We start from the raw sequence: 26,960 nt of genomic DNA, 5'->3' as shown, positions 1-26,960 counted from the left end.
GGGGGCAACACTGAGGGTTGCGATCCGTCGCCGGACACGGAAAAAAAAAAAAAAAAAAAAAAAAAAAAAAAGAAAGAAAATAGGATGGTTACCTCACACTTATTAGAATGGTTATTATCAAAAAGATGACAGATGTGTTGACGGGATGTGGAGAAAAGGGAACCCTGTACACTGTTGATGGTATTGTAAATTAGTACAGCCATTTTGGAAAGCAGTATGGAAGTTCATCAAAAAACTAAAAATACAATTACTATATGATCCAGCAATCCCACTTCTGGTTATACATTCAAAGGAATTAAAATCAGTATGTTGAAGAGATGCTGTAGTCATTACAGCATTATTCACAATATCTGTGATATAGAAACAACCAAAGTTCCCATCAACAGATGAATAAATTTTTATCTTTTTATTTATTTATTTTTTTTAAAAGATGACCGATAATGGGATCTTATCCCTTGACTTGGTGTTGTCAGCACTACGGTCTCTCAAGTGAGGTAACCGGCCATCCCTATATAGGGATCCGAACCTGCAGCCTTGATGTTATCAGCACCACAGTCTCCCAAGTGAGCCATGTGCCAGCCCAGATGAATGATTTTTTAAAATGTGATGGAATACTGTTTGACCTTAAAAATAAGGAAAATTCTGTCATTTGCAACAACATGGATGAATCTAGGGAACATTATGCTAGGTGAAATAAGCCAGGAACAGAAAGACAAATACTGCATGATCTCACTTATGTATGGAATCTAAAAGAATCAAACTCATAGAAGTAGAGAGTAGAATGGCAATTACCAGAGGCTGAGGAAGGGCAGGTGGACTGGGAAAGGGGAGATGTTGGTCAGTGGGTACAAAGTTTCAGTTAGAGAAGAGGAATAAGTTCTAGTGGTCTATTGCATAGCATGGTTAATATATATTTCAAAATTGCTAAAATAATGGATTTTTCATGAATGGATTTTTTGTTCTCACCACAAAAAAAGGTAAGTATGTGAAGTGATGGATATGTTAATTAGCCTAATTTGATTATTCCACAATGTGTACATGTATCAAAATGTCACATTGTACCCCATAATTATATACAATTGTTATTTGTCAATTAAAAATAAAATTAAATTGGGCCGGCCTGTGGCTCACTCGGGAGAGTGCGGTGCTGATAACACCAAGGCCACGGGTTCGGATCCCATATACGGATGGCCGGTTTGCTCACTGGCTGAGCGTGGTGCTGACACCAAGTCAAGGGTTAAGATCCCCTTACCGGTCATCTTTTTAAAAAAATAAAAAATAAAAATTAAATTAAATTAAAAAAAATAAAATAGGATGGCAGTCTGTGGTATTATAGAGGGCCTTAAAAGTCTAGAGTGAGACTTGATACACTGGAAAATAGAAAATCATCCAAAAATTGTAAGGAGGGGGAATGATATGAAAGTGGGGTTTAAGCAAGATTTATTTAAAATAGGTGTGCAAGGTATTTTATATTGGGAAAAAGCTGATACCAAGGAGCTAGGCATGAGTTTGGAATAGTATTCTAAGTGTGAGGCAGTGACTGTAGCTAACATGTAATTGAAGTGGGAAGGAAGAGAAAATAGGATTCAAAAGAAAAAGTGGTAGAACTTAACACCTGCCTAGATATTAAAAGTGGGGTTTGCTTTATAAGCTGTCAGCTTTGGTGAGTTTTCTTTCCCCACGTATTTAATTAGATGTAAGTAGGAAATTTTTAAAGAATTAATTTTGCCTTTTAGAGAAGCTATTTTTTCTCCATTCCCTTCCTACCTACATATGTTAACTTGAGAAAAACTTTAGGCAGCTGATTAGCATCTTCCTTTAATCTTTTTCCAAGCAACATACTATTACTACACTTTCTGAAGTAGCTATTATACATGTTAAACGATGTTCAGCCTCACTAGTAATTAAGAAAATGAAAAAAAAAAAAATACAAATCAAAACAACCAAGTTTGTTTTTATGATAATATTCAATGCTGTGACAGTTCAATGAGACACATATTCTTATTCATTTCTGTTACAGTAAATTGATATCTTCCAGGAAAGAAATTTGCAAATATGTAGCAAAAGCCTGCAAAATGTTTAAGTGCTTCCATTTCTAAGAATTTACAGTCAGGAAATAATTAGAGATGCAAAGAGATAGTGTATGCCAAAATGTTAGTTGCAGTGTTCCCAATTTTTCACGATTATGACAGATATATCTAACTGTCCAGGGGTAGGAACAAATGATTAAATAGAGGTGATACATATAATGGAATATTACACAGCCTTTAAAAATAATATCTCAGCAAATTTTATTTTAATAACAGTAAATGCTTATGACATAATGTTAAAGTGAATCCCAGTATTACACACTTCAGCAATAGCCTATTATATCATGCTTTCTGATCTATTTTTATAGCCATTGTTAGGGCAAGAAAAGTCTTGGTATTCTTTCAGAAGTTATTTGCCAACCAGTACAGATAATAAAAGTAATTTTAGCCTCCTTGAGCTAAAAATTTCCCTCTCAAAGTCTGAAAGTACCCATGAACAGTTATGAATTAATGACATTTGAATAAGAAGACACTTGGAACAGAAAAAAAAAAAATCTAGGAAAACATGTAGATGAGTAGTTATAACTTACCAAAATGATTGAATTGGTCATGTTTTCATTTTAATTCTTGAAACTGACAGCATTTTTATTTATTTATTTCAAATATTCATGAGATACAAAGCTGATTGTCCCCCTTCCTGCCCATGATGTGGGGGCCAGATTCATATTGGGGACATGCCCATTACCAGAAATTGCTTTTATACCCTTTGTCCCCTTCCAATTATCCTCCAACCTCCCTCCCCTTGCCCCTCTCCCCTCAACTTCAATTTGTAGCCCTAGGAATGTTCCCAACCTCTGTTACATCATGGGACTACTGTGGTCTTTCTTTCCTCCCTTCCTTTCTCTCTTAGCTCCCACATATGAGTGAGCACATGTGGTATTTATTCCTCTGTGCTTTGCTTGTTTCACTCAACATAAGTTTCTCCAGGTTCATCCATGTTGTTGCAAATGGGAGTATTTCATTCTTTTTTATGGCAGAGTAGTATTCCATAGTGTATAAATACCACAGTTTCCTTATCCAATCATCTATCATTGGACATTTAGATTGGTTCCATATCTTGGTTCTTTTTTTTTTTTTTAAAGATGACCGGTAAGGGGATCTGAACCCTTGACTTGGTGTTGTCAGCACCATGCTCAACCAGTGAGCTAACCGGCCATCCCTATATGGGATCCGAACCCATGGCCTTGGTGTTATCAGCACCACACTCTACCGAGTGAGCCATGGGCCGGCCCAATATCTTGGCTCTTTTTATTTTTATTTTTTAAAAGATGACTGGTAAGGGGATCTTAACCCTTGACTTGGTGTTGTCAGCACCATGCTCAACCAGTGAGCTAACCGGCCATCCCTATATGGGATCTGAACCCGTGGCCTTGGTGTCATCAGCACCATACTCTCCTGAGTGAGCCATGGGCCGGCCCCATATCTTGGCTCTTGTAAACAGAGCTGCAATAAACATGGGTATCTCTTCAACATGATGATTTCCATTCCTCTGGATATATACCCAGAAGAGGGATTGCTGGATCATATGGAAGATCTATCTGTAGTTGTTTGAGAAACCTCCAAATTGTTTTCCAAAGTAGTTGTACTAATTTAGAGTCCCACCAACAGTGCAGTAGTGTTCCCTTCTCTCCACACCCTCACCAACATTTGTTATTCACCATCTTTTTGATCATAGCCAGTCTAACTGGAGTGAGTTGGTATCTCAGTGTGGTTTTAATTTGCATTTCACTGATGACTAGTGATGTTGAGCATTTTTTCACGTATCTGTTGGCCATTTCTATGTCTTCCTTTGAAAAATGTCTATTCAGCTCCTCTGCCCATTTTTTAATTGGGTCATTTATTTTTTAATGTATAATTGCTTGAGTTCTATGTATATTCTGGATATTAGTCCCTTGTCGGATGCATAGTTGGCAAAAATTTTCTCCCACACTGTAGGTTGTCTTTTCACTCTGTTGATTGTTTCTTTTGCTGTGCAGAAACTTTTTAATTTGATATAGTCCCATTTGTTTATTTTTTCTTTTGCTGCTTGTGCTTTTGGGCTCATGTTCAGAAAGCCCATGCCCTGATCTAACTGCTGAAGTGTTTCAACTATATTTTCCCTTAGTAGTTTTACAGTTTCAGGTCTTATACCTAAGTCTTTAATCCATTTTGAGTTTATTTTATTTTATTTTATTTTTTTGTCCTTTTTTGAGACTGGCCGCACCACGCTCAGCCAGTGAGCGCTGTGAGCGCACCAGTCATTCCTATATAGGATCCAAACCCGTGGCGGGAGTGCTGCTGCGCTCTCAGCGCCGCACCCTCCCGAGTGCGCCACGGGCTCGGCCCTTGAGTTGATTTTAGTGTATGGTGGGAGATGCATATCTAGTTTCCTTCTTCTGTATATGGATATCCAGTTTTCCCAGCACCACTTGTTGAAGAGGCAGTCTTTTCCCCAGTGTAGATTTTTGTTGCCTTTATCTAATATCAGATGGCTATAAGCCTGAGGAGTGATTTCTGGGTTCTCTATTGTACTCCACTGGTCTGAATGTCTATTTTTATACCAGTACCATGCTGTTTTGGTTACAACAGCTTTGTAGTATAATTTGAAGTCAGGCAGAGTTATGCCTCCGGCTTTGTCTTCTTTTGCTCAGGATTGCTTTGGCTATTCAGGGTCTTTTGTTTTTCCATATGAAAGGTAAGATTGTTTTTTCCATTTCTGTGAAGAATGTCATTGGTTTTTTGATGGGGATTGCATTGAATCTGTACATCACTTTGGGTAGTATAGACATTTTCACAATGTTAATTCTTCCAATCCAAGAGCATGGAATATCTTTCCATCTTTCTGTGTCCTCTTCAATTGCTTTCAGAAGTGGTTTGTAATTCTCATTGTAGAGGTCTTTAACCTCCTTGGTTAAATTGATCCCTAGGTATCATATTTTTTTGGTGACAATTGTCTTTTTTTTTTTTGAACGGTAAGGGGATCGCAACCCTCAGCACGGTGTCGTCCCCACCACGCTCAGCCAATAAGCGCACTGGCCATCCCTATATAGGATCCAAACCCGTGGCCTCAGCGCTACCAGCGCTGCACTCACCTGAGTGAGCCACGGGGCCGGCCCTTTTGGTGAAAATTGTAAATGGGCTTACTTTCTTTATTTCTCTTTCTGTTAATTCATTATTTGAGTATATAAATTCTACTGATTTCTGGGCATTTATTTTATATCCTGCCACATTACTGAAGTTATTGACCAGCTCTAGGAGTTTTTTGATAGAGTCTTTAGGTGTTTCTATATATATTATCATGTCATCTGCAAATCGGGAAAGTTTGACTTCACCTTCTCCAATCTGGATTCCCTTTATTCCTTTTTCTTGCCCGATTGCTCTAGCTAGTACCTCCAGCACTATGTTGAATAGAAGTGGTGACCGTGGACATCCTTGTCTTGTTCCTGTCCTTTAGGGAAAGGCCTTCAATTTTTCCCCATTCAGAGTAATACTGGTGGTGGGCTTGTCATAAACGGCTTTTATTGTGTTAAAGATATTTTCTTTCTATACCTAATTTGTTGAGAGTCTTTATCATGAAGGAATGTTGAATTTTGTCAAATGCTTTTTCAGCATCTATTGAGATAATCATATGGTCTTTGTCCTTGAGCTTGTTGATGTATCACATTTATTGACTTCTGTATGTTGAACCATCCTTGCATCCCTGGGATAAATCCCACTTGATCACAGTGTATATTTTTAAAAATATTTTGCTGTATTCTAATTGCTAATATTTTGTTGAGGATTTTAGCATCTAGGTTCATCAAGGATATTGGCCTGTAATTTTCTTTTTTTGTTGTGTCTTTATCTGGTTTTGATATCAGAGTTATGTTGACCTCATAGAATGAGTTTGGGAGAGTAGAGTCTGTTACAATTGTTTGGAACAGTTTCATGAGAATTGGTATTAATTCCTCTTTAAAAGTTTGATAGAATTCAGATGTAAAGCCATCCAGACCTGGGCTTTTTTTTGTTGGAAGATGGCTAATTACCACTTCAATCTCCTTGCTTGTTATTGTTCTGTTCAGGTTTTCTATCTCTTCTTGGTTCAGTCTTGGTAATTTATATGTGTCTTGAAAATTATCCATATCTTCCAGATTTTCAAATTTGTTGTCATACAGTTCTTTATAATAATCCCTAATGATTCTTTGTATTTCTGTGGTGTCAGTTGTAATGTTTCCTTTTTCATTTCTGATTTTTGTTATTTGGGTCTTCTCTCTTCCTTTTTTTGTTAATCTAACTAGTGGTGTGTCTATGTTGTTTATCTTCTCGAAAAACCAACTTTTAATTTTGCTAATCTTTTCTAGTGTTTTCTGAATCTCTATTTCATTTAGTTCTGCTCTGATGTTAATTATTTCTTTCTGTCTACTGCCTTCAGGTTTGGATTATTGTTGTTTTTCCAGTTCTTTGAGGCATAGCATTAGGTCATTTATTTGGAGTCTTTCCTTTTTTTTGATATAAGAATGTATTGCAATAAATTTCCCTTTTAGCACTGCTTTTGGAGTATCCCACAAGTTTTGGTATGATGTATCTTTATTTTCATTAGTTTCTAGAAATTTTTTGGTTTCCTGTTTAATTTCTTCTTGGACCCATAGGTCATTCAGGAGCCTATTATTTATTTTCCATGTATTTGTATATCTTCCAGCAATTTGCTTATTATCTCCAGTTTTAGTCTATTGTGGTCTGAAAAGATTGTTGGAATGATTTCAGTTTTTTAAAATTTGCTGAGACTAGATTTGTGACCTAATATGTGGTCTATCCTGGAGAATGTACCATGAGCTGATGAGAAGAAAGTGTATTCTTTAGCTGTTGGGTGAAATGTTCTGTATATATCTGCCAAGTCCAGTTAGTCTAGGCTGTAGAGTAAATCATGTGTCTCTTTGTTGACTTGTTGCCTGGAAATCCTGTCCCATACTGAGAGATGGGTGTTCAGATCACCCACTATTAATACATTAGGACCTATCTCCTCCTTTAGGTCTAAGAGTGTTTGCTTGATATATCTGGGTGCTCTGGTATTGGGTGCATACATGTTTATGATTGTTATGTCTTCTAGCTGGATAGTTCCCTTTATCATTATATAATGGCCTTTTTTGTCTTTTTTAATGATTTTTGATTTAAAGTCTATTTTGTCCGATATAAGAATAGCTACTCCTGCTCATTTTTGGTTTCCATTTTCATGGTATATATTTTTCCATCCCTTCACTTTTAGTCTATGAGTGTCTTTACAGGTGAGGTGGGTCTCTTGAAGACAGCATATACTTGGGTCTGTCTTTTTAATCCAGTCAGTCTGTGTTTTTTGAATGGGGAGTTTAGTCCACTCACATTTAGGGTAGTTATCAACAGGTATTATTTAATTCCTGTCATTTAATTGCTTTTTGTTTAGGTGATTTAAATATGTCTCAATCATTACTTCCCCTTTTATTTCTGTTCTTCAATGTGAGTTGGGGGTTTAAGGCAGAATGGTTTAGCTTCTTTCTCTTACTTGCTGGCATTTTTGTTTTAACTGTGGGTTTTGCTCTTTCTTGTGTATTCGTGATGATGGTCACCATTATTCAGATTCCAGATTAATGACTCCCTTGAGAATTTCTTGCAGGGCTGGTCATGTGGTGGTGAACTCCCACAACTTTTGTTTGTCTGGGAAATACACTATTTCTCCCTCATTGCTGAAGGAGAGTGTTGCTGAATAAGGAATTCTTGGCTGGCAGTTTTTTTATTTTAGTATTTTGAATATATCATTCCACTTTCTTCTGGCCTGTAGGGTTTCAGTTGAGAAGTCTGCTGTTAGGTTGATGGGGGTTCCCCTATAAGTGACCTGACGCTTTTCTCTTGCTGCTTGTAGAATTCTCTGTCTTTGAGCTTTGTGAATTTAACTATAATATGTCTTGGGGAGGATCTTTTTGGGTAGAATCTGTTTGGGGACCTTTGAGTTTCCTGGATCTGAAGGTCTGTATCTCACTGTACACCTGGGAAGTTTTCTGTTACGATTTACTTGAGTAGGTTTTCGATACCTTTTCCCTTCTCCTGCCATTCAGGAATACCCACAATTCAGATGTTAGAGCATTTGAGATTATCTGCTATCTCTCTTAGGTTTTCCTCATTATTTTTAATTCTTTTTTCCTTTTCTTTGTCTGCCTGAGTTATTTCAAAAAGACCATTTTCAAGCTCTGAAATTCTTTCTTCTGCTTGCTCTACCCTGCTGCTCAAGCTGTCAGTCATGTTTTTTATTTTGTTGAGTGAGTCTTTCATTTCTAGAAGTTCTGCTACACTCTTTTTTATGGTATTAGTCTCTTTGTAGATTTTCTCCTTCATATTCTGGATGTTTTTTCTTGTTTCATTGTGTTCTCTAATTGAGTCTTCCTTTATTTCTTCAAGTTTTCCTAAGATCATTACTCAAAATTCTTTTTCAGACATTACAAGGATTCCCTGTTCCATGGAGTTTGACTTTGGGGCATTACTGTATACTTTCAGTGGTGTCATTTCTTCTTTATTATTTGTACTTCTAGTGTTTTTTCAGTGATGCTTGGTCATTTGGTAGGGGGTTTGCTTCTTCTGTTACACTGAGGTTGGCTGTGGAGGGGCCTTGGTTGCTACTGCAGGGGTGAACTGTCTTACTTGACAGTAGGTGTGGTAGTGGTTATGTTAAACCAACACGGTTCCTATTCTAGACTCTGTGGTCATAGAATGAGCCCCTAACATGTGGAGTTCTGCTGGGCCAAACTTGGTGGGTCGGATCCATAGGCTGGTGCTCCCCCCCTGGATCTGAGGTGGGATGAGGGGCCATGTGGAGCCACGTGGTTCTACTGGCTGGCTGGCGCTGGCAGGCTCACCTGCACGGGGCCAGTTTGGGGTGGTGGGGTGGGGTCTGGAGCTCCACCCCTGCCTGGGTCCAAGGCAGCGGGATGGCGGGGGCCACATGGAGCCACATGGTTCCACTGGCTGGCACCAGTGGACTCACCTCCTGACAGCATTTTTTAAATTCAGCTTTGGAAAATGAGTTTTCAAACTTAACCTCAGTGATCCTCACAAGGTAATTAAAGTTTGTTGAGTACTTGTTATGGCTGATTACTGTTCTAAGTCAGTGTTCTAAACATGTAATGTATATTAACTCATTTAATCCTCAAAATCCTTTGATAATGGTATCATTATTATTTCTGCTTTATAAATGAGGCAACTGAGGCTCAGAAAATTAGGTAACTCACCTAAAAAATAAGTGGTGGACCCAGGATTCTAATTCAGGCAGTCTGGCTCCAGAGTCCACTCTTTCACTGTTATTCAGTTTATTCCAGAGATAGTATGCTTAAAGACAGGACCCACACCAGCTGAATAAGTGTGGATGGTTTTAACCAAGAGATGAAAATTAGAACTAGAGCCCAAGCAAGAGAAATGATTTCAGGTGAGTGATTCTTAACCTTCATGTCATCAGTCTTAAGTAGTGTTTGATAACATGGATTCTGCAGCTAGAAATGGGGAAAGTAATAATAGTACCTTCATAGAGATATTTTGAGGGCTAAAAGTGAATGCATGTGAAGCCTGTAGCACAGTGCCTTACATATAGTACTCAATAGCTATTATTATTAAAGATCTCTTAAGAACCTTCTTCATAGAAAATATATGTATTTGTGTATACACCCAAGCATACAAGTTTAGGCTCTTTGTTGACCACGTAAAACCCACGTTTGGATCCTAGGGTCAGAATAAAGGATCCCTGCTGTAACAAAAGAAATCTCTTTACCCTTGAAGTGGTTGAATCAGAGTTTGTTGGTCAAGGTAAAGAGTGCCAGTTATTTTCTCCTGGTATCCTTATATTAAGGTAAAACAAGTACAGTCTTCATTTATTAATGCCTGTTTTTGATACTGAGTAATTTAATTCATAATTTCATAGTATTTCTCGACTGCTGATGCTCATATTATTTGGGGAATTGATCGTCAAATAAACACATTTAACTAGAGAGACAGCTGAAAATCCATTGTGATGGTTCAGAATTTGTACCCATTCCCATCCTTCATCCCTCCAGATCCCTAGCTCTTTATATACAATTGTTTAAGACACTGAGTCTCCACTGCTGCTACCACCCCTTCCAACTCTATCAATAACCCAGTGGCAGTAGTGATTGGAAATGTAGAATGCTACAAAACGATAGAAGATAAGCTAAGGTAACCATGGATTAAAGAGCTATATTGCCAAGCGCTACATTGAAAGGGGCTATTAAGTAAGTCTAAAAGATAGCAACCAGATGTCAAAGGATATGACTATCATATCATGTGAAGAACCAGGGTCACAGTCAGGGAGAAGAAAAGACTAAGGTAGTGAGAAGAGAACTGTTACTTGCCGTCTTTGCACTTTAGAGAGGTTGTGTGGTATGGTAAGTCAGAGTTCAGACTTAGACCTCTGAATTCAAATCTCAACTCTGCCACTTTCTGACCATTATGACCTAAGAAACTTGTGACCCAGTTTCTTCTTTTTGTTAATAAAGTAGAGATGATAATAGTATGACCTATAGGGGTCTTAGGAGTTAATGACAGTGTTTGAAAAGCACTGCACAAAGTCTAGCATGCTTTAAATGTTCATTCAGTAAATGCATAGCATTGAAGATGATGATACCTCCCAGGCGAAACTGAAAAAAATGAGTTAATGTTATAGAGAGGTAGGTTCTGGCTCAGTCTGAGGAAGAAATGCTGTCCCTGAATGTGTTAAAGACTGAACAACTATATATCTTATATTAGAGATTTATATGGCATTCTGCCATTTGGTAAGAAGTCATAGTCCAAGTTCCCTTACCACTAAGACTCTTTGACTTTATGTAGCAAACGCATATAAAAACTATGTTTTATTACTGTGGTTGTTTATGTTACAGAATTAAATCCAAAGAAGATGGGCCATGTTATGTTTTAGTTTAATATAATGAGATTTTTATTGGTTTCTTTAGTTAATACCATTTACAAATTGAGACCACTTGCCAAGAGCACTTGCCCCCTGGGTGGGCCCTGATGCACTGTCCCAGCATGCCTCATTGTGGGAGGGTGGGTCCAGTCCCAACTCCTTATCCTGGGTCCCTGGGCAGGCCCCAAGGTGCTGGCGTGATGAGCCTGGTTGTGGGAGGGGGGTCCGGTCCCCTTCTCCATGCCTTGGGTCCCTGGGTGGGCCCCAAGGTGCTGGCGTGATGTGCCTGGTTGTGGGAAGGGGGTCCGGTCCCTGGCTGCTAGCCCCGGGTCCCAGGGCAGGCCCCTAGGCATTGGTGGTGTGCCTGTATGTGGGAGTGGGGTCCGGTCCTTGGCTCCAATCCTCGCATTCCTGGGTGGGGCCCCAAGGTGCTGGCCGTGTGAGTGGTTGTGGGCAGGGGTCCTGCCTCTGGCTCCATGCCTCATGTCCCCATGCCTCATGTCCCCATGCCTTATGTCCCCTGGTGGGCCCCAAGGCATTCCTGGTATGCCTGGGCCAGAAATAAGTTTTTGTCCTTTACTTGCTTCTAAAATGGGGCAACTTCCTGTGGGAACTAGTACTTGAGCTGTGTGGTTGAGGTAAATTGCTGCTTTGCTGCTGATTCCCTGGGGAAGGCTTTTTGTGCAGCTCAGGTTTAATGGTTGACCTTATAGGTACTTCCGGCTCTCCAGATACTCGGTGCACCTAGGTTGTGTAGAAACTCTGATCTGGGCCTGAGTTTTTTCATCAAACTGCACCCCATGCAATTCTGTATTCCTGACTAGTCTCCTCTGTGTGGTCCTGCACTGATGGGGGCGGATTAGCTGTTCTAGCTGTGTCCCAGTGTTCTTCCGGTGGGCCATCTCCCCCACCACCCATGCTCCAAACACTTACTATGGGATGGGTCATGCACCAGTCCCTTGTGATGACTCACCGGCCTCTGAGTGGCTCCCCTTTCACAGCTGTTCTGGCTCCTCACTTCTGTGTGGGTCCACGGGAACCCTGTTAGTGGTCTTGCTGTCCTGGGTGCCTTGGTGGCCCACTTCTCCCCTTCTGCCTCCTGCTCCATGCACTTAGCATTTCCAGCCTTAAAGCAGCTGCGGCCCAAAACACTTCAAGCAGTTTTTCCTTCCTCTCATTGTGGCTTCTCCCCCTTCATGAACTCCATAGGTCTCTCCTCCTCTTCCCCTGAGCTCCAGCAGCCCCAGCTTGGCTGATGTTACATTTTTATAGTTGTAAATTGGTTGATTTGGGGGAAAGAGTGACACTGGGGACTGTCTATTCCACCATCTTGACTGGAAGTCCTCTACAACTATTTTAAAACTGTAAGAAAGACACAATCCCCTTGGGGTTCCTTTTCCCTAGCAAGAATTTGACATAGGAAAGTCTTTCAAGAGAAATGTGAAATATTTTGTCTTCTACCCCACCGTTTCATTAGTAGTCCTTTCCAAGTCTATGTTTGGCATCCTAGACAGTAGTTGACTTGAAAAATATTTTACTTCCAGATAAGTCATATTTTATTTTAAATTGTATATGAGTTGTATATTATTAGAAATAATGCTTTTTTAGAGCCAGGCTTTTTTTAAAAAAAAAATTAAACCCACAGAAAAGTTGAAACAACAGAATAATGAACACCAATTTTATACCCTCACCCAGATTCACCAACTGTCAATCTTACTATAGCTTCTCCATCTTTATTGCTATACACACACACATCTCCTCTGACAAATCATCCAAAAGTATGCTACAGACATCAGAAATATGTTATTTTAATTGTTATTTTATCCAGTGCTCTAGTGCAGCAGAGCAACATGATTGTTGTAAAGTTTGTTGTATAGTTGGTGACAGATGTTGGAATGTTAGTGTTTATTATCTGAAGTCTGTGGTACATTTTTTTGGAGTCAGGGAGACTCAGATTAAGGTTATCTTCTTTATCCCTGGGTGATGCCTCCTAAATTTCTGTGATCTGGGTGGTCACAGAAGAAATATTTGATATTTATTAGTGAGTTTAAGACCCTAAAAACTAATGACAGTGCTATTCTTGAGTGAAAACAAAGTAGTTAAAATACTACATATCTTTTAAAATCCCTTTGCTTTTATATGATGGGCAGTTTGGAAAAAGGAAAAACAATATTTAAATGGAATTTGTGTTAGGACTTCACTCTGTCATCAGTTAGAATGTTTACTTATTGTTATAAATTGATGCTATCTTATGGAAAATATGTCCATTGTAATCACTTAATCTAGGTATGACTACAACTATAAGCTTTTTTTTTCTTTTTTTAGGAGATTTTGATGAATTCACTGAAGATAATAATGACATTATATTGAAAAACATAGCAGAAGACCTTCGGAATTGCTTACCTCTAGAAACCATGCTTTCCTCAGAACATCTAGCCCTTCAAAAAGTAAGTACATTAGGGCCAGCCCGTGGCTCACTCGGTAGAGGGTGGTGCTGATAACACCAAGGCCCCGGGTTCAGATCCCACATAGGGATGGCCGGTTCGCTCAGTGGCTGAGCGTGGTGCTGACAGCACCAAGTCAAGGGTTAAGATCCCCTTACCGGTCATCTTTTAAAAAAAAAAAAAAAAGTAAGTACATTAGGGCCGGCCCGTGGCTCACTCGGTAGAGTGGGGTGCTGATAACACCAAGGCCCCGGGTTCAGATCCCACATAGGGATGGCCGGTTCGCTCAGTGGCTGAGCGTGGTGCTGACAGCACCAAGTCAAGGGTTAAGATCCCCTTACCGGTCATCTTTTAAAAAAAAAAAAAAAAAGTAAGTACATTAAATTTAATTTACTTTTAAAGCTACTTAAGTATTCTTCTACTGTTCCCTAACCCTGCAGCCTCTCCAGTCTAATTAGTCCTAATTTGACTTCAAACAGTTTTTCATTTAGTGCTTCAGCAATGTCCATAATTCTTTTGAGTCCTTAACCCTTTGGTTCTGTACTATTCATTCAACAAATGTTTTTGAGAGCATCCTGTTTGCCAGGCACTCAAAAATCAAAAAACATTCAAGGCCCAACAAGGGCCAGCAGTATGGCCCTACCTACATCATTGTCCTGATTTTCTCTTTGCCTTTCCATTTCCCTTACTCTTACCAAGGATGAAGTTCATCTTTTTGTTTCCTTTTCCTGCTTTTGCATTGCACATTTTTTGCATATTCTTCTATTCCTTTATTTCTACAATTAGTTCTCATTTTTCTTCTTCAGAAAACCCCCTCATTCAAATCCCAACCCTTATGGGAAATATATGCTATGATAAGGTAAAGCTAATAATAATAATAATTTTTTTCATTCACTAATCTATAAATAACAGTCCTCCCTGTGGTTTTTCAGCCTTTAAGTGCCTGAGCATAGGAACTAAGTCCTGTACTTTCTTTATATATATTTTTTTAAAGATGATCAGTAAGGGGATCTTAACCCTTGACTTGGTGTTGTCAGCACCACGCTCTCCCAAGTGAGCTAACCGGCCATCCCTATATAGTGATCCGAACCCGTGGCCTTGGTGTTTTCAACACCACACTCTCCCAAGTGAGCTAACCGGCCATCCCTATATAGTGATCCGAACCCGTGGCCTTGGTGTTTTCAACACCACACTCTCCCAAGTGAGCCATGGGCTGGCCCCAAATCCTGTACATTCTTAATAGTACTGTACACATTGTGAACACTTAGCAAATCTTGGTAAACATCGGTCACTCAGTGTAGGCTCTCAGAGGAAGAAAATAGTGTATAGCCTAAAAATTGAGAGAAATATTTGTAATATGGCTTGGATGTTATTAATAAAACAATCCTATAAATATGATATAATATATAAAATGAGGAAAAAAGTATTTATTGCGTGTGAATAATTGACCCACAGTCTCCTATCCTAACAAACTTTTTATTTTTCTGTTTCCTTCTGATCCTTGTATATGTTCACATCTCGTTATTATATACTTAAAATATAGGGGGTTTTTTGTGTGTAGATGTAGATATAATTTTGAGGATTCCTTATTACAGATAAGGTAGAGGAACCAGACATTTTTTTTCTTTGTACCTTTTTTTTTTGTTATATCATGTATCACAAGTATTAGGAATGTTATTTGTAAACATGAAGGTTTTTTTTTTTGGTTTTTTTTTTTCCTTTTTGTCTTTTTTCGTGACTGGTAACGGGATCGCAACCCTCAGTGTCGCGCCCGTACTGCGACCGGCAACGGGATCGCAACCCTCGGTGGGAGCGCCACCCTCTATCGAGTGTGCCGGCCCTAAACATGAAGTTTTAATAGCATTTTTATTATTTGAAAACTTTGCCTTCTGCGTAAAGATTACTTACTAAATATTTTGATGGTAAGTCACTGACATGTAGGACTTTGAAGACCCCTCCTAACTAGTATAATTTCTTTGGAGAAATCTCTCTGGGTATCAGTTTCTTTGTAAAATATACTACTTAGAATGGACAAGATGATCTCTAATATTCCTTTTTAAATAAAATTTTATATATTTCTCATAGCGGTGTTTTGCATTATTCCAGGTCACATAAAAAGTTGCTACTGTCTCAAAATGGAAGAAGAGCAGAGTTACTGACTTGAATAAACAAAACTTGTCTTTCTTGCCTTGTTATTGTTCAGAATTTTAGCATATGAACCACTGATGCCTTGCCTTATTTAGCAATAAAAAGAAACTTCTTTGTACTTTGTTTCTTTTGATGTTTTTTTTTCTCTCCACCAGATACAGCAGCAGCCAGAACCCACTGTTCACGTTGATGCATTCCTTTATGATGAAGACTTTATTGATTCATTATGTGAGGAAGGAAAAATGAGCAGAAACTACTGTATGATGTGTGGTTCACGCCAAATATCACCTTTAGGTAGGCATTCAAGTGTGCATATCTGATGACTTTATGTGTACTTTTTCATACATGTCATGAGTATGCAAATTTGTGACCAAGCTTTTGATGTTTTTTTAAAGCAATAGGCCAACTTGCAGTATGGCCATGACCAAATATTGCAGTTAGGGAGACTAAATAGAAATATTATTTGGGGAGGCTGAGCCACTCATTGTCCCCCGGGACACATCTAGAAAGTGTTTACAGGTTCCGAAATTACTCAGTAGTGACTGAATACAAGGAAACTGACACATACTCTACATACTCAACAGAGATTGATGTATAAACCATATGCTGATTTATTTACAATGAGAGATATAACTTCCAAGAGGGTTCAGATGTTCTCCCTATGAAAATATCTACTTGAGACGTCAGATAGTGATCAGATATTATTGGGTGGGCATGGACTCAGAGGACAGAGAGAGAATTTTTTTTTTTTTTGGCGGCTAGCTAAACCTGTGACCCTGGAGTTATAAGGCTGTGCTCTAACCAACTGAGCTAACCAGCCAGCCCCTAGAGAGAGAATCTTGAGAAGGAGTTTACCCGGGCCATGATTTGACCCAGTAAAGCATCCCCGATCCATAACAGAACAACTCCAGTGGCAGAAAGTCTCCTGCATCTCTGCCCCTCAGCTGCAACACCTGTGTCCCAAACAGGAAGCTAGACTGACTTCATGCTGCTAACATCTTAACTCTTCTGTTAATGTATTCTTTGTTCAAACTGAATGTGATTGTCTAGGCTCCTGGCTTTAGACATGCATCTTCCCGTCTCTTAGATTTAGAGTTATTGCTTAGAGTGGGCTACCCTTCTTGTGTTTATATTACTCATCTTAGATAATATTATTCTCAAAGATTAAGGGCTATGGTTGTCAAAGTCCACTCCCACAAGAGGGATCCTTCTGAGGCCTAATCAAACCCTGTATTCTCTTCCAAGGGATTGGCCAGCCCACTTACATTTTCTCTATCACAGTGTATTGGTTATGACCAAGGTTTCTCTCATTCTTATCATTTTATTATATAGATCATAATATAGTAAGTCTTTGCGTTACCTCCATATCAGAAGAAAACTAGACTCAGGCTGTAGCAGGTATTTCCTCACAAAAACTGGGGTGAGAAGATGGATTAGGAGGCTAGACATGGTGAGAAATAAGAATAGTTTATGTGGGATCTTAATTTCCTTCCATACCACTCTTTTCTTGCACCCTAGCACACATTTTAGGTTGATAAAGGCTACTACATCGCACAGCTCCAGTGATGGTCATCAATTTGATAATCTACTGTCTATGCAGCATGTGGCAATCATGAGGTTGTCTCTGAAGTAAGGTGAGAAAGCCAGATCGTGTGGAAGTTAGGAAGCTGTGCCAGGGAACAACAAGTCATGGGAAGAAAAGGAAGGGGAAAACCCAGATTATCCCAAGCAGCAGCGAGAAAGGAAATGAGGGGCACAGGGATAGGGACAGTCATCTGGGTAGCTGTTCCCTAGAGGCTTTTAAATGTCAGAAACTTAATATTTGTTTTTCTCTAATACAGCTCAGAATAGGTGAGCGCAAAATTATCACACTAATTTTTTCTAAATAATCTCTGGATGGCTTTCACTGATTTAAAAAACCAATGAAATATATTTTATAGATATTGGTGAAAGAATTAGAAATACAGAATGCAGTTGTTAATACCCAAGCAAAATTTGATGTTCATTCTGTTCTAATTCTCCAGGATTTATTTCTCATTCCTTCTCTCTCATGGAATTGAAGTTCATTTATCATCATGTACTCCCTGATCTGTCGGGAAAGGTCTTGGTTGACGTTGGCTCCAGGCTTGGCACAGTCCTTTATGGGGTAAAGTCCAGCTTATAGACAAACTCACCATTTGGGAAATACTTTCTTACTGCTAGCAACAGCTTTGCCTGTCACCAGCCGAGATGACAACCTGGCTTTATTCATTAGAGTAACAGGCTAAGGTTAAAATAGTATAACATAGGTATACACTTAAGTTGTATGAGGGTACTTCAAAAAGCTTGTTGAAAAATAGAATCGAAAAATAAGTTTCTGTGAACTTACTGAAGTACCATCATATTTGATGGTAATAATTGAATTTGGAATTTCAAAGACCAGGTGTCTACTTTCCTTTACTAGTTTGTCTCTGCAATGCAAATGAAAGAATATCAACAAAACAGAAGCATGTAATCTCATAACACTTTGCTATTTTGTCAGTCACTACTGCTTCTGACCCTTTTTTCTTTGTGGTTATTACTAAAATAGTATGCTGAGCTTTGACAACAGCTCTTATAAAACTGACAAATTTAGTTGACCTAGGAAATCACTGTATGGCCATAAGCAAGCCACTTAACACCTCTGGGCTTCTAGTTCTTCGTGTGTAAAGAGCAAACGAAATGGTATCCAAGGACACATCTTGCTCCAGTTTTCTGTGATCCAAAGTTTGAATGTAGACATTTGTTTCTGAAACATCACTTCAATGTGGCTTTTTTAAAAATTCAAATCATGAGTATTTCTAATGGTTTGAAGGCTGAAATGTGCTTTCTGGTTGTCATTAGTAGACTTGTTAAAACATGTGGCCAACAGCAGTAGAGGATCATGCCAGAAACAGGCACTATCAGTTCCCAGCATCCTTGCCTGCTCTAAACAGAAACAGTTAACTCTTTAATGCTTAATTTATTTTTCTGTTAAAACTTTTATAGTAGAATTAGGAAAGCTAGCCATAATAGAAAATACAGAGTTTGTTAGATGGTTTTTGTTTGGAGAACTTTAGAGATTATGATTATTTTACCATATTTTGTCTACTCTAGTCAATTTTCTTATTTGTTCAAAAAGTATAAAACTGAAATAATTGTGGCTATGCAGATATGGTATCATTGTTGATAAATTTAAATATATTGCCCTTTTTCCTCATATTAGGTCACTGATTCAGTCAATACAAATTTTTTGAATACATACATATGCACTGTTGAACATATTCTAAAAATCCACAGATACAGATTTGATTTTTACATAGGCTGATATAAAATGATCTTCAGAAAGTTATTTGACCTTTCCTTGAAAATTATTTTTTTGTCATTGCAACCAAAAATAGATACATAACAATATATAATCAATTCTTGATTATCCTTATTAACTAACTGGTTGATTATCTTTGGCAGATTGCCAGATACCAGGCTGACTTCTGTATGCCAAATGGAACATACATCAGGCTATCTTTCCCTAGTGTCAGACTGCGCATGAGTTTCCATTATATTCCCAACAGGTTAACTCTATTCTTGCTTTCCTCTGATGTAACTTCCCAAGAAATTCCAAGAAATTACAAAAGTAGGATATTATACAGAGAGTCTGTATGTGATCACTTTTTTCATTTCCAACTTTGTTAAACACCCAGTTTTATCAGTAAAAATAAGAAATTAATCTTTAAAATGTAACTATTTGAAATAATGGAAATTAATAAACTGTAGTCAAGTTCTTAATGAGTAAGAGTTTTAAGATCTGGAAGTTGTAAGTTTTACATAAACTACAAGATGTTATCTTTCATTTTATTTTTACTTTATTGAGTTATATGTTTTAAAGTTTGACTTTTTAAATTTCAAATAGAAATAAACCCATAATCAAAAGTTACTTCAGGGCCGGCCCCATGGCGCACTCGGGAGAGTGCAGTGCTGGAAGCACAGCAGCACTCCCGCCGCGGGTTCGGATCCTATATAGGGATGGCCAGTGCGCTCACTGGCTGTGTGTCAAAGGCAAGCTAATGTTGAAAGATGTATCTCAGGGCTGGCCCGGTGGCACACTGGATAGTGCGCCGCTTGGGAAGCGCGGCGGCACTCCCACCCAGGGTTCGGATCCCACATACAGACCGGTTCCCGCTCGCTGGCTGAGCGAGGCGCGCGGGAGCAACACCGAGGCTTGCAATCCCATTGCCGGTCCCCGGTCCGGTACGGGGGCAACACTGAGGGTTGCGATCCGTTGCCGGACACGGAAAAAAGACAAAAGACAAAAAAAAAAAAGAGAAAGATATATCTCAGTAAGATTAAGGATTTAGCGTTCCTCCTTTTTATAGAAGGAAATTATTTCATTCCTATCCCTCTTCTCCCTCTCTTCTTCTCTCTCTTCATCCCTTTTTCCCTGCTTCTCTCTCATCTAAGAAATAGAGAGGCAAATGATCAGAGAGAATTCATTGTCCAATAATAAATTCATGGGGTTTTCTCACTATCTCATATTTACTGAGCATAACACATAGCTCTTTCCTAATAAGAATCACATAACTAACAGGGATATCGATTTAATTGAAAATTGGGGTTTAAAAATTAGGACCTCTAAGAAGCATAGCTTAGAAATGAATAACCAGGTACTTTTTTGTAGTTATTCTTTTCAAGAAGAAATTGATAAATGTACATAAAATAGGTATTTATTCACACTTTAAAGATGTTTACCCCTTGCTTTTCAAAGGAAAGTATGTGGATACACACCTACCCATGTACTTTTCCTGGCTTGTGGCTTCTGTAGCCATCAGCAATCCTTTGGTAAAAAGATGTTTTTATACTATTTTATGACTATTGTTAATTTTCCTTCCTTGAAGCTACAGATTAACATTGGATTTGAGAGGCTCTAAGATCAACAGAAAGGGATTCTAGGATTATTTTTGATTATCCAACTAGCCTCCAAGTCTCAGTCTTTATTTTTTGGTTTTCTTTGTTGTTGTGTAGTCTTTTTTAACAGGGCTTTCTTCAGAAGTGTAGGAATCCTTCATCATCTGCTCATAGTTAAACAAGAAAGCTGATTGAAGTTTTGAGCACTTAAGTTGGGAATTGTTGACTGTGGGCTTCACCATTCAGTAATCTTGTTGGGTGGTTAATTAGTTGGGGACTATCTAGTGAAGTATATATTAAGGTCTTTCCTCTTGGGCCGGTCTGATTGCCCAGAGAATACCTTTCCAGTCTCCTACCTGAATGGCAAGCAGCATCCTTGGAACTGAGTGGTAGAGGAAGACGGCTGAAGAGAGGGGGTTCTTAGCATCTTGTGTGTATGTTTCCTTAATTCCCTTGTTTTCAGTACATTACCCTTTCCCTTCAACTAGGTCTGGTATCCCCTGGTCTAGAGACCTCCCATTTAATCCTCTCCAGAGAATAAACCTTTTTTTTTTTGGCAGCTGGTGGGTACCAGGATCTGAACCCTTGACTTTGGTGTTACCGATACCACACTCTAACCAATTGAGCTAACTGACTTGCCCCCCTCTCCAGAGAATAAACCTGTTCTTTTCCTGGGGTAGGAGAAAGGCATATATAGGGGTCTGCTGCTTCTTAAACTGACTTTCAACCAAATTCCCTTATTTTTAGCGTTTCTCTCTACTTCTTCACTGGTACCACCAGTTATGAGCCTTTTGAAGATTCTACAGTATAAGTCAGCTTTGAGTCTTAGCTTTCTATATTTCTAGCTTAGAAATTAATTTCCTCAGGTTTCCTGAATTCCTTATTACTTCACTTCTTTTTCTAACTTACAAATTTTTATGTCTGTTGTTTCCTGTCCCATTCTCCCCATCCTTGTGGGTATTTACCTTCTTTTTAAAAAACGCTATATTGTCATTATAGTGGGGTTTCAGTAATGTACAAAAAGTACATGTATATGTTTTAACCACTGTCTTTACATGCAAAACCCCTTGATTTAAATCCTTCTTTCTCCCTTTCCTTGATGCTAGAGGTAAATTTTTCATTCATATCTGTGGTGTTGGCTTATTATTCTTTTGATGCACTTATATGAAGTTATTAACAAAGTTTTTTTTATCCCATTACTGGATTATAACATATTTAAAAGCAGATAATGTGTCTCATTCATCATGGTTTATATCCCTGTGTAGTAGGAGGTGCCCATTAAAAATATGGGTAAAATTGATTTTGGTTGCTTTGTGACCTTTGCACTGTTAGTATTCCAGAGTTTGCCCAGAGCCATCCCTTGAGGTTTTCCTGGACCTCCAAACACCTCTGATGGCTGCCATAATTAATTGATCCACCTGATTCTTTGGTGACTGGGGTGGGGAAAAGTCTGAACAGAGATGGGAAAGAAAAAAGGGGAACTGTGTGAGAGCTAAAATATATCATTTGGTTAATTTATATATCTATTTCATATCTAAGCTACATGTGTAGAAAGTTTGAAATGATTTACTTACTTTTTTATTTGTGTTGAGGAATATGTCAAAGCAGTGTTTAGAGGTTCTGGGCCAACTTAATTCAAGTTACGTTATTACTTGAAAAAAGAAAAAAACATTTTTTCAAATCAGTCCCAACAAAATTCTGAATGATTATGTATTCGTAAGACCAAGTGCTTATTTGAAAAGAAATGATATGGTACAAAGTAGTTAAATTTTTTTCTCTTCTTTTTAAAATAAAAGTTGTTCGTTTTGCTTTTGAGCACATAAATGTTTCCTCTTATTGTCTGTAAGACTTATTGATTATAGTCTAAATTAATTTTTTGATGTATATAGTTTTTAAATAAATTGTTTCATTTACTTTTTTGGATAGATAATACATTCAAGTAAATTTTAGATGAAAGTCAGACAAAGCCAGTTAACATATTGTATTAATATTTTACAATGTATAAGTGACTTTTTTATCATTTTTATATGGTCCCATTTGATTCTGTGAATGAGGACAGATAATATTCCATTTCGTTTATGAAGAATCTGACTACCTAAGAGTACAAACCTGGTTGGTGATAGAGCCAGAAACTGAACATAGGTCCTTTGACTCTTACAACTAGTGGTACAGTTATAGTGGAAAAAACTGTGAACTGGGAGTCAAAAGAGCATTGTTATGGCTAAGTAAATAATTCCATTTAAACAAATAAATGTTTACAAGTTTATGGTTTTTACTAGATATGAAGTATCTCTCTAGGGTAGTAGTAGTATACTATACTTTTTTTTTGCATGTACTGAGGTCTGAACCCTTGACCTTGGTGTTTTAACACAACACTCTAACCAACTGAACTAACCTGCCAGCCTAAACTATTCTTTCTCTAAGTTTAGGAAGTGTTAACCTCTCATATTGCTTTATAACATCAATGAACAAATAGATATTTCTTATGTGGTTGTATGACATAGTATCCTTGTTCTCTTATATGAACTCATTCTTCTTTAGGTGCTTCATGCAGACATCTGTTCCCAAGGATCACTTCTGCAAAATGCTGATATTGTTATAATGAATAATGTCTTCGAGTATTTTCTTAATGAGGCAGAACAGGCCAGGTACGTTACTATTTCAAGCAAGAAATCTGTTATTAAAATATATCCAGCAAGATATGAAAAGAGATTGATAAGGTAGAAATGTTTTCATATTAAACTTTTTTAAAACAGTAAAGAGATTGTATTAATAAGGAAATGTGTGATATATGAAACAAAAATAAAAACAAACTTTATCTAACTTTGTAAAATGTTATATCAAATTTTTGACAGCTCTTAAATTATTTCATGACTCAAACATTTGTTCAGCAATCAAGGATACAAGATATCAATTTCCAGTGGACCTTTATGCTTATTCTTTTCTGCCTCAGTTTTCTTTTGTATGAAATAATGTAGCACATTGCTATCCTATCGTAAAATAATGGGAATTAACTAAGGTAAATGAATGTAAAACATGGTATAAGAATATTAACCTGGAAAACAATGATTAATTATCAAACTTTTTTTTTTTTTTGTCTTTTTTCCGTGTCCGGCAACGGATCGCAACCCTCAGTGTTGCCCCCGTACCGGACCGGGGACCGGCAACGGGATCGCGACCCTCGGCGTTGCTCCCGCGCCTCGCTCAGCCAGTGAGCGGGAACCGGTCTGTATGTGGGATCCGAACCCTCGGGCGGAGCGCCGCCACACTTCCCAAGCGGCGCACTATCCAGTGCGCCACCGGGCCGGCCCTAATTATCAAACTTTAAAAATGTTCTTAAGGTGGTAATAGTAGGTTCCTGGAGTTTATTCCACTATTCAAGTAGTAGAAAAATTAGCAAGTCTGTGATCACTTTTCTGACTTCACTGCCACAACTGATTTTTGTGGCCCCTCAGGACCTATAGGATCCTCTAATTAGAAAATTCCTATAGTCTGTAGTCTGAGACACTGATTTTCTGGCCAGTTAGACTTGCCGATTTCTTTTCATAATGGCGTATGTGTACTCTAGATGCAGGAAAGCTCCTATCCATGTGTATGAAAGGGAATTACACTAATATGTTTGGATTAGTGCATCAATAAGGTTTCTACTGCAGAAAAATAAAAATGTACATAATTATAGGACATAGTTATTTCATACCTGTTGTTGTAGATACTAATAAGTGAATGAATGAATGAATGAATGAAAAATAGTTAATACTGATTGGAATGCTAAATGGCTAAACCTCTTTATTCTGTCACAACTTTACCTTCTGTTCGTTCTCTCTCTCCCTTGCTCTCACTCTCTCACTCACTTCGTGTTTCTGTATTGGTCCTTTTCAAAATCTCTTGGAATCACCATAGTCAGCAATGAATGATGTTCTACCTGAAAGACTGTTTTGTATGATATATTTTCTTCCAGTGTTCTTGGAGAGTACTTGTAATAAAGTGACTCCATTTTTTGGGGGGGAAAAAAAAAGCAGGAGCTAGTTCAGCAGAAAGCTAAACATATACTCAAAGCTCAGTGAGAATGGGTGGCGATTTTTGGCACAGGCTAAAGACCACCAGCACAACAAGATCAAAGTTATTTTAATCATAATGCCTTCTTTAGCATCATTTCCAGTGGACAGAGTATAATTAGCTTTTTGCCTTTTAAAGTTAATGACACGGGCTGGCCCGGTGGCGCACTGCTACAGTGCGCCACTTGGGAGCATGGCGGCGCTCCCGCCGAGGGTTCGGATCCCACATACAGACCGGTTCCCACTCACTGGCTGAGCGAGGTACGGCCGCAACACCGAGGGTTGCGATCCCGTTGCCGGTCCCGGTCCGGTACGGGCGCGACACTGAGGGTTGCGATCCATTGCCGGTCACGAAAAAAGACAAAAAGGAAAAAAATAATAATAATAATAATAAAGTTAATGACAGATAGCCATACATTACATAATTCTTGGAAAATGAAATATTATCAGGTTTATGTTTTATAAGAAATCAAAAGAGAAAAACACCTTAAACTCTTTGGAGATTCATTATAGAAAAATGAATGCTGAAGAATGATGAAAGCTCTTGGTGAATTTGATACAGGAAATACTGCATATTTGGTTTTTGGTTTTTTTAAAACTTTCTTGGTACATTCATTGATCAACTTTACAGTGATTCACTGAATAGGTATCAACCACATACATGGTTTAATTCACTTTTCCTAAATTAGTCTAGTGTAATTAATGACAGTATACAGAAGTAAGTTTAGAAGATATAGTAAAGCATTCTGATACTGCAATTGTTTTGACAAAACTGACCATTTACCTATATTAATTCTATTGTGAAAGAGAATAGATGGAACAGCATTTAATCTGCCAAGTTTTATAATCTTAATCAGAATCTAGGGACAAGTGGAATATTATTGTAGGAGGTAGTGTAAAGAGAAGACCAAAATACATCTCAAAGACAGAAAATGTGTACTCAGGAAAAGCTCAGGTTTCTGAGTAAATTAAATCTCATTACAGCATAACACCCTAGATTTGTGGAGTAATTTTTAGTTCAAAAGTTACCTCTAGGGGCCGGCCCGGTGGCGCACTGCGCTAGTGCGCCACTTGGGAAGCGTGGTGGCGCTCCTGCCGAGGGTTCGGATCCCACATACAGACCGGTTCCCGCTCACTGGCTGAGCGAGGCGCAGGGGCAACACCGAGGGTTGCAATCCCGTTGCCGGTCTCAGTCCGGTACGGGGGCGACACTGAGGGTTGCGATCCGTTGCCGGACACGGAAAAAGACAAAAAAAAAAAAAAGTTACCTCTATATACTTTGTAAGTAGGTAAAACAGATACAACTACTACCAGAAACAGCAAGTGCTATACTGACCCATGCCTAACCAGGCAATATGCTCAGCTTCTTCATTTTTATTAAATAAATTGTAAAATATGTCATTTTTAGGAACCACATCAAAGCAACAAAACAGCTCTAGCCCAAACACAATGACATTTATTATTGAACACTGCTACATAGTTTTATATCTAGCCTTAGAGAAAGAACATTTGTATCATTTTGCCTAATAAGCTTCAGAACTTACTAAACCTAATAGCCACTGCTGTAACTAAAATAAATCAAATGATACTACTGCCCACCTGCCCCACTGCAAGGGATGCACATCCCCGCATGCTTGATCATTGCTCCGCCATTGTGTGGTGTACTAACTATCAAGACTCTTGTACAATGTAGAAATTCAGTTCATGTCTACACTAAAGGTTAAACAGAACTGGTCAAACACTGCCCTCTGACACACACACTTGCACACAGCATTCCATTATGCTTTAAAGCTAGCTGATTCCACTAAATTTCTGAAGTGACAAGCTATACCAGAAGTGTTTTCATTTTATATTATATTGAAAGCCAAACTAAGCATGATTAAGATCTAATGTACATATTACACTTATTGTTAGTCCTTGTTTGGTTTCTGGCTTCTATGGCCTTTGTTTCTCCTCAGCTCTTCCCCCAATGAGTGTTCCAGCCCTGTTGCAGTCTGTAAAACCAATTCTGCCATACTTCATAAAGATTTTAAGGGGCTTTTACTGCTGATTTGACTTGTATATCAATTCTGAAAACTGAGTTTTGGTCTTATTCACAATACCTTGCAGTAACCTGAACTCTCATTTTGTTAAGCTCCTTAGTACTGTAACCTTACAATTTTGCCAACACCCCTTCAGGGACTGTGGAATTTACCAACTTCTGGTATTTTCCTGCAGTCTTATTTTCTACAGGCAAAACATTTTTGTCCATCTATATTTCTGTATATTACCTGTGCTGCATTTTCTGTTGTCACTTCTAAAAAATTTTCCAGTGTCTGGTAAAACTTAACATGTAATTTTGTTTCATTTTGTTTTTAACCTTGGTAATAAAGGCATTGATAAGGGCATGCTTTGGATTCCTTTTTTTTTTTTTTTTTTTTTTTTTTTTTTA

At 38.3% G+C, this 26,960-nt stretch overlaps 1 protein-coding gene across 1 annotated transcript in view; it reads left to right on the top strand.

The window, feature by feature from the left end:
• LOC103591546 overlaps nt 1–26,960 on the top strand; it is a 43,625-nt gene that overhangs the window by 11,621 nt on the left and 5,044 nt on the right. The window contains exons 2-8 of the mRNA XM_008574032.1: nt 13,309–13,430; nt 15,731–15,869; nt 17,600–17,721; nt 19,041–19,144; nt 21,222–21,279; nt 23,016–23,194; nt 26,708–26,732. Of these exons, the coding sequence (XP_008572254.1) occupies nt 13,309–13,430; nt 15,731–15,869; nt 17,600–17,721; nt 19,041–19,144; nt 21,222–21,279; nt 23,016–23,194; nt 26,708–26,732 (749 nt within the window). The remainder of the gene's footprint in view (nt 1–13,308; nt 13,431–15,730; nt 15,870–17,599; nt 17,722–19,040; nt 19,145–21,221; nt 21,280–23,015; nt 23,195–26,707; nt 26,733–26,960) is intronic.

This window comes from Galeopterus variegatus, unplaced genomic scaffold, assembly GCF_000696425.1.
Source record: "Galeopterus variegatus unplaced genomic scaffold, G_variegatus-3.0.2 Scaffold54, whole genome shotgun sequence".
Classification (NCBI taxonomy): Eukaryota; Metazoa; Chordata; class Mammalia; order Dermoptera; family Cynocephalidae; genus Galeopterus; species Galeopterus variegatus.
The sequence above is the reverse complement of the archived record's forward strand: the minus strand, read 5'-3'. Positions and strand labels throughout refer to the sequence as shown.